Raw genomic sequence first — 8,499 nt, forward strand, 5'->3', positions numbered from 1 at the left:
ATTGGTACCACCCAGCGTGAGGCGTGTGAGGGTCTGTGGCACGACCGCTGTGGTGACTGCATGGCTCGGCCTCCAGTGGGTCAGAACTGAGGATAGCCATTCCCTCTCTGCTGAGAGGCCCCAGGGGGCTTCAATCTGATGGACCTTCCTTGTCTGCCCATGCACCTGGCCCCTTCCTCCCAATGCTGGCTGCCTGGCTCACACTCCAGGGCTGGGACAAACCTGGGATAAAAGGGGTATTGGTGTTGCTGGGGTCAGAGGTCACTGTATGCCGGACACAGAGCTGGCTGTTTAGGGGACAGCAGGGTTTTTTGGGATTTGGGATGCTAAGCCCTTCTGTGTTCACCCCTCAGAGAGGAACCTCTCCCCTATTGGGTGGGCCACACCTTGGTTTCCCCATCTCCCGGGAGGCAGTGAGCTTCTGAGGATGTGGCCTGCAAGTCACATCCAAGTCCAGCTCCTGTACTTGCCAGCTGGGTCCCCTTGCATGGGGCGGGGGGGGGGGTGGGGCGCACGCATCACCTCAGCTTCCACTTCCATGTGTGCAGAATGGGGCTGACAGTCCCTGCGTTTGACGAAGTCCCCATAGGCTGTTGGCCAGTTTGAGCGACACAGCACACGTGAAGTGCCAGTTTATGGTGAGGGCCTAGTGAGGCTGGTGAGGGGCCGGACCCCAAGGAGGGCTGGGATGGGGGAGTGCTGGGCCCTGTGGGGAGGTGGGGTCAGCAGTGCCACATCAGGATACGCCTGGGGGCTGAAGTGCATGGTCCATGACCTGGCCTGGCTGAGAAATGGGCCAAGTCCCTTCAGCTCCCGAAGCCACTCCGTTCTCTGAAGGGCAGTCACAGCAGACCACACCGTCCCACGGGCCAGAGCAGCCCGGGGCAGGGCTGGCAGCTGTAGCTGGTCCTTGTCCACAGTTATTACAGCAGCGTTTTCAGTGGAGGCCTGGTCCCCTGGGATGTAGATCCAGGGCCCTTGGGACTGAGAATGAACCAAGAGGTCACGCCCACCTCCCAGCATAGCCTAGCCAGGGCCTATGTCACCAGGGTGGGTGGCCATGGGTGGCTGATACGTGCCCAGGAACCCAGTCCTTTTGTGAGTCTCTGCAGGATCCATGGCTCAGCACCCACCCCCTCCCCCAGCCGTATCTGTACGGCTGCAGGAGAGTCCCGGGGACAACCCCATCCTGGGTTGAGGGTGTGAGGGCTGCCTTCCCTGTAAGCCATGGGCATCCTCACTGCAGGCATGAACATGGGCTTTGGGCTCTGTTCTGCCCGCGGGCTTCTGGGCCTTGATTTCCTCAACCGACGGAAGAAACAGCAAGGTGGACCCTCCTATGGGTGAAGAGCTGGTGGGTTTGGGGGCCTCAGGGCAGCCCAGCCAGCAGGAGGAAGGCCTGAGACTCCCTGTACCCTGGGAGCAAGGGCCCCTCTGCCAACACACAACCTTCCCTCTTCCCCCACACCGACTGCTGCTGCCATCCCACCACCAGATTCACAGTGGTTGCAGAATACGGAAGAGTCCTAAACTGGAGTCAGTTGGGTGACCTTGGCAAGTTACTTAGGTCTCAGGACCTCAGTTTCCTCTTCTGAAAAGCCACACACCCATTGGGCTTTTGTGAGGATTAAATGGAAGAAATAGCAGCAAATGGTGGCCACTGTTATTAAAACAGTATACCGTGTGCCTAGGATACACACGAGGGAAACTTTGTTGAGGTCACACAATGGGGTCACACACATAACCCAGCCCTCAAGCTCCCCATCAGTGCCTGGCACAGACGAACCTGATGGACGCAGGCTGTTGGCAATGCCCTGGGCCATGGCCAGGTGCTGGGAGCCTGCCTGGCAGGAAGTGGGAGAGCTGGCAGTGCCAAGCATGAGTGGGGTAAGCACCCTGGTGGGGGCACTGCCAAGGCTTTGGGTCCAGCATCCCCATCCCTGTTTTCCCCCAGAGCAGCCTCCGGGAAGAGGCTCTCCCATCCTGAGTACCAGCTGTCTACTCGGCCCACAGCCCACAGTCATCAGGGGGGTGGCCCTGGGCCAGACTGGCCAAGTGGCCAACAGCCCAGGGGCCGGCCCAGGGCCAGAAAATGTCAATGAGGCTCAGCCAGGCTCAGCCAACTCAAGCTGTAGAGCAGGTGACCGGCTGGAAGGGGCTCACCTCCATTAAGGGGCATGGACCCTCGGGAGCCCACCAGCCCTCTCCCCTGTGCCCAGCCTCAAGATGGCTGGGGCCTAACTGCGCCCTCTCCCGTGGCTCCTACTGGTGTGGACATTAAGCCTGGCATTCAGCCCTGACCACCCTCTCCGGCTACTTCTCCCTGGCTCCCAGAACCTTTGCCCACCAGCTTTCAGGAGCAGTCCTCTGCTCTTGCACATGCTGTGCCCTCTGCCGGCACTGCCGTCTGTCCCGTCAATGACCAGTGCCTCCGCCATCAGTGCCTCGCAGAGCCAAGCTGGGGCTTCTTTATTCTCAGGGTTGGGAGTCACAGAAAAGGGTTTATTTACACAAGGAACCGGGCCCTAAGGCCCCTAGGACAGAACCACTGGCTTTACCCAAGTGGGCCCAGGAGCCCTGCAGGCTCCGAGGCTCCTAGTCCAGTGGGCAGGCAGAAGGGCTGGCCTTCATGGCCAGCACCCCTCCTTCCGGTAGCCTGGGCCCCCCCGATCAAGCCCATGGCGAGTCCCCCAGGCAGAAGAGGGCTCCTGGCAGTGCAGTGCCTCAGAACGAGCGGCCTCTTCTTCACACGGTGACCTCGGCTTTGCTGTTGGTGCTCAGGTGCCTGGGTCCGCGGCTGGCGCGGCCATAAAGGCCAGGGGGCTGCGGGCTGAAGGCCTCGGGCAGCTTCTCCACGCTGAACTGGCGCCGGGGTGCGTCGCCGGGCCTCCGGGGCGCTGAGGAGGCATGAGTCGCCAGGTGGCCGCGGGGGGCGGGCTGGGCCGGGCGGCCGTCCGTCCAGGCCTTGTAGTGGCCCGATGGGGTGGGGCCGGCGGGGGGCACGTAGCCCGGCGGGGCCCAGGGGCAGGCGTCGAGAAGTGCAGGCAAGTCCTCGGGGGGCCTCCGGGCTCGCGCCGGGAGGGTCGGCGGGGGAGCTTCAGTCGCGGGAAAACGCTGGTAGAAGTCCCGCGGGGAGGCCTCTGCGGGGACAGATGGGCGTGGGTCGGGGGCGTGGTCAGGCTCCGGGGGCGGGGCCTCAGAGCCTCCCGGCTGGGACAGTCCGCAGGGGCCTGGGTCTCAGCCCCACCGGGGAGGGGGTAGGACGGGAAAAGGCCGCTGGAGACTAGGGCTTCCTAGGCCCGCGGCTCCGGATTCGGCGACGGCGTCCCAGACAGGCGGCCTGATCGGGGGGGGGGGGGGGGGTACGGCCGAGGCGTGGCAGCCGATTGGCGTAGGCGCGATGCGGAAGCTGGGAACTTTAGAACTCGAACTGGGACCCCGAGCCCTGCAGTCTTGGAGCTTGGACACCCCGGGTGCGGTGGGCCCGGCGCTCCGGGCACAAACCTGGCCACTCACCTGCGGCCTTGAGCGCGGCTGCCTTTAGGGTGGCGTACTTGGCGTAGTCCGGCTGCCTCGTCAGGCTGCCGCCGCCCTGCAGCCGCGGGGCGCGCGGGGGGCCCGCTGTCGCCGAAGCCAGGGGCACGTTGATGGGGCGTTTCTTGTCTGGATGGGGGAGGGAGGAGATGAGACTCGGCCCGCTGACCGGAGGTCACCCTGCCCCTGCACTACCACCTCTTCGCAGCCCACTCCCCAGCTACGATTCAATGAGAGCTTGTGAGATGACTTATGAACTTACGCCTTGGAGCCTGAGAGCAGAACCTGACTCTTGAAGACAGACTCTCCAGTGCCTAGGACAGGGCCTGGCTCAGAATAACGTGAGTAACAGTGGCCAGCCCTGAGCCGGTGCTCATCTAACAAAAGACTTGCCAGCACGTAACGTTTGAGCCTGGCACTGAGGCCCAGGACCTGCTTCTCCCAGAGATGAAGAGAATATTTGAGGATTGGAACCCATACTGGGGGGAGGGGAGGTGCTGTCAAGCCTGCTTCACCAGCAGGAGTCCAAGAGGGAGGCACCAGCCTGAAGGAAGAGGCCCACAGGAGGCCACAGCCGTGGGCCAGTCGGACCCCAGGGCACTGAGCCAGAGCCTAGAACCAGGCAGACCCCAGAGCCTGAGCTGGGGATCCCCGAATCTAGAACCTTCCTCACAGAGTCCCTGAGGCTGGACGTTGCAGGACCCGTCGAGGGACCCTGGCCAACAAGAGGAGCTGACTAGCTTGCCCACTGCCCACTCACACACCTGCAGAGGCAGGCGGCTCACTTCTATTTGGGAAACAGCTCACAGCCTCAGCACACCCCTTCCCCTGCTCCCAGGCCCTCCTCAGACAAGGGCGGCTCTGTGCTGTAGATCAGCAAACACCCTCCCGCTAGTCTACTCACCTGTGCTCCTGTGGAGGGAGCCCCGGGGGAGGCCATCGCCCATCTGCACCTGGACACAGCTACCCAGAGGTGGGTCCAGAGGTGGAGGCAGTGGCTCCTGGGGGCCAGGCTGCTTCAGAAGTTCTGTCAGTGTCCTGTGGGGAAAGAGTGGTGACAAGCAGCCCTCCATGCCTCCTGCTTCCCCATCAGCCAGGTCTGGTCTATCAAAGGCCAGCCCCAGCCATCGCTTCTCACTGTGTGGCCCTGGGCAGCTCTTTCAACCCCTCTGGCACCCCTTCTCTCCTGTGATTGACCTCATACATCCAGTTTCCCCTCCCAGGCACGACCTGTAGCCTCCACATGGCCAGTTCTCAGAGTAGGTCAGGAAACCAATGGGGTCACGTGTAACCAGGGCCACCTTATTTTCCAAAGGCTCCCCTCCTCCCCTTTCTGGAGTCCACTCCCCCAGACCCTCCATGTTGAGCCTCCTCTCCCAACACAAGCTCTGTGAGTGTATCAGGCTCTTGGACTTTGTTTGTGCCATTCCCTCTGGCATCAGTTACTTTCCTCCATCTCCTCCGGGAAAACTCCTACTCATTTTTCAAACCCCACCAAAACCCTTCCTCTACCAGGAAGCCTTTTCTACCTGCCTACCTAACGCCCCTCCTGCAGCAGGGGCTTCTGCTGGGTTCTGGGACAGAGCTGCCAGCACAAGCACGGAGGACAGACAAATGAGGGGAAGGAGGAACCAGGAGATCCTGCAGTGGCAGCCCCGCACCAAAGGCTGTGTGACCTTGGGCAGCCGCCTCCCTGGCTACCAGGACACCCAGCCCCCACCCAGCTGTGACGGAATCCGACTGAGCCTTCCCCACAGACAGCCAGACCCAGCCTTCAGCCCAGCTGCCTTCAGAGCACAGAACCCATGATTTTCTCCTAGCTTGGTCTCTCCCTCCTGGAGCTGGGGCCTCAAATGACTGATTCATGAAGAAGCACACTGGAGGTGGGACACCTGGGGTGGGCGCAGTTTGGCTGCAATGTGGCAGGGTCTGAAAGTCTCCTAGTGCCTGCCTGAGTTGACCTTCATGCCCTGCCCACTCCTCAGCTGCCCACACCTGTGGTCTCATCTCCGAGCAAGCAGTCACCAACCAGCCCTCCCAAACACCTGAGCAATTTTCATGCCTCTGAACCTTTGCAAAAACTTTCTCCAAAGACAGACTCCGACTCCTCACCAAACCCTCTGAGAAGCCTTCCCTGACCACCAACCTCAACACAGCAGAATTAAGGGTGAGACTTGAGGGGAGGGCAGGGGTTCAGAGCACAGCCACACACAAACTCAAGTTAGGCTCCAGGTCTCCCCAGATAAGAAGCAGGAGTCAGGGCACACAGGACCCTAAAGCCCAGAGAGAGGAAGGCACTGGCCCGGGCCACACAGCACATCAGGGGTGATCCAGCTCTTCCTGAAGCATTACTAGAATTGTTTCCCGGTCCCCTGAGGATGAAGTGGGTTCCAGTGAACGAGTCACTAGGCTGCCCCAGCCACCCCCTCTACACCATCATGGCCCTCAGTTCCTGCTGCCCCACTCTGGTCAAGAACAGGCCCTGTCCTCTCCCCCTCCCCCAGCATGAGGCTCCAAGCTCAGGAAGCCCAGGCCGTGCTTCTGAAGCATCCAGGACCCAGGCTGAGAGCCACCACATTGCACATCACGGATGCAGCACAGTAGCTGAGGCCAGGGTTCCAGGCCCAGCTCTGCCCTACAGCTGTCTGGGAGCTGGTGGCCTAAGTGGTCTGGGGGACAAGGGATGCCGTGGAGTGCCAAGGAAGCCCTCTTGCCCTTGAGGTCTAGGAGTGGGGAAGCGTCCACACCTAGCCCACCCAGGCATGGGGGCCTCTCTCCACTGTCACTTCTAAGTACCAGCCTGACTGTCTTACACATGTCAGCAGCCCACACAGCCAAGGGAGCGGGGACCTGGGTGAGCAAGTGAGGAGGGTGCAGGGCCCAGGATGGGGGTGGCTGGGGGCATGTGAGTGTGTCGGGGGCAGGGGGGGCGTGAGTGTGTCGGGGGCAGGTGAGGCTTCCAGGGTCAGGACACAGAATCCCAGAGCCCCATCCCAGCTGAGGAAGAGAACCTGGGTCCTGTGGCCCCCACGTCACATGAAACTCAGAACTCAGCTAACACCTGTCCAGGCCTCACCAAAAACGAATCTGTACCCCGCCACATACACACTTCAGGTCCGCTTCTACACAGGGGGATACCCTGACCCTGCCTGGGGGCACTGAGTGGGGTGAGTGGGGAGGCCTTTTAAAAATCCTAGGGAAATAAGGTCAGGCCTGAGTCACAACTATGCGGGGTGGGAGGGGAGGAGGGAGGGAAAAGTGGGGAGAGAGCCAAGAGAGCTATAGAAAGTGTCCCTTCCCCGGGGACCCACGCCTCCACCCTGCGCTAGTGGGGCTCGGGGGCCCCAGGTCCCCTCCCCTAGGCGCGGATCTTGTGCCCTCGGTCGAGCGACCTGCCTTCCCCGCCCACTCCGGAGGAGGCGGGAGCCTCGGGGGAAGGCGGCCCAGCACCCAGCTCCCGCCGGAAGGTCAAGGGGAGACAGAGCAGTATCAGCTGTCTCCCTCCGTGAAGTGAGGGTGGGGGGCGAGAGAGACCTGGAGACAGAGCAGGGAGGGAAAACCTGGAGGAGGGGGCTGCTGAGAGGACCAGAGTTTCGGAGAAGGGCGGGAAGGATGAGGGATCGCGAGGGGGCGCCCACCTGGCAGGCCACCCGTCCCTGGGCTGGGAGGGGATCCTGGACCCCGGCCCCGGCAAGCGCGCTCTCACCTGGTCACGGTGCGCCGCGCGCGCGGTATGTGCGCCCTCTCCAGGCCCAGGCGCGCCCCGATGCCGGCCAGCACGAACAGGGCGGCGACGCCGCACACCGCGTAGACGACCGTGTGGCTGCGTTCGCGGCCCGGGTCCCGGGGCACCGTGGCGTCGCGGGCACGCGCGGGAGGCCGGCCAGTCTGAACCCAGGCCGGCGTGTCGTAGTTGGAGCAGCGGCTCTGGTCAAGGCGCCGCGGTCCGTCGTGGCAGCAGAAGCGGTAGCCGCACGTGCCGCAGCAGAAGTTGTAGGCGCCCGAGCTGCAGTTGAAGGGCGGGTCCCACTGCCCCATCACGTCGTAGTAGCCGCGGCAGCGGTCGCCCCCGGCCGGGGCCGCCGTGCCGGGCGCCGCCGGCTCCTGCGCCTCGGGGGACCCCGCGCTGCCCGACGGCGGCCGCGCCAGCAGCAGAGCCAGCCCGAGCGCGAGACCGAGCGCCGGCGGGCCGCGGCCTCCGCGCAGCCCCTGCGCCCAGGCCCGCTCCATCGGGCCCGCGCCTTCGGCTACAGCACCCGGCGCATGGCGGCGCGCCGCGGCTCCCTCCCGCCGCGCTCCGGGCCCGCTCGCCCGCGCCTGCAGGGATCAAGCCCGCCCTGCCGTCCTAGCGCTGGCTCCCGGCGGATACCTCCTCGGTCGTCAGCCTCCTGAGAGGACCCCAGACCCGGGTGGGCTCGCGGGGCCGCGCCTCCGGCGGGCGCGTCCTGCGCCGAGCCTCACCTCGGACCCGAGGCAGCCAGTCCGCGCCCTGGGACTCCTCCCGGGCAGGGCGGCGGGTCCTCGCCTGCGCTCGGTCCCGGCCTCTCCCCGGCCCGGCGGGTGTGCGGGTCTGGGGCCTAGCCGGGGCGGCGGGCCGCCGGACACGGCTGCCTTCCCGCCGCCCGCTCCGCGCTGCCCGCGCTCTGGCGGCGGCTCCGGCTCCGCGCGGCCTCGGGCGGGCGGGGGAGGGAGACAGCGGGGGGAAGGGGGGCAGGCGGGAGGGAAGCAGAGCCGAGGGAGGAGTGCGGTCGAGGCGACGGGAGGGAGGGGGCGCGGCAGGGCCCGCACAGCCTGGGTGCCCCACCAGGGACCCTCCCCGAAGGCCTCCCCCAAACATTCCCCGGAACTGGCGCTCCAGAAGGTTCAGCTCAAGGCTCTCGGAACTGTTACTTCGGACATTACGCCCGCCGCGGGAGCGCTTCGGTTCACAGGTGCGGGGACTGAAGGGACCCAGCAGCCCCAGAG

General features: G+C 64.4%; 1 protein-coding gene across 1 annotated transcript; it reads right to left on the minus strand.

Moving 5' to 3' along the window:
* Positions 1-2,745: 2,745 nt before the first annotated feature.
* Positions 2,746-7,764, minus strand: SHISA8 (shisa family member 8; the record flags this gene model as incomplete). The annotated part of the gene is made up of 4 exons (XM_082666795.1): positions 2,746-3,140; positions 3,517-3,663; positions 4,439-4,572; positions 7,241-7,764. The coding sequence occupies 4 exons, from the start codon at positions 7,762-7,764 to the stop codon at positions 2,746-2,748; spliced, it is 1,200 nt and encodes a 399-aa protein (XP_082522921.1).
* Positions 7,765-8,499: the final 735 nt, after the last annotated feature.

Source organism: Grampus griseus (genome assembly GCF_964374135.1).
Source record: "Grampus griseus genome assembly, chromosome: 11".
NCBI classification, from domain to species: domain Eukaryota; kingdom Metazoa; phylum Chordata; class Mammalia; order Artiodactyla; family Delphinidae; genus Grampus; species Grampus griseus.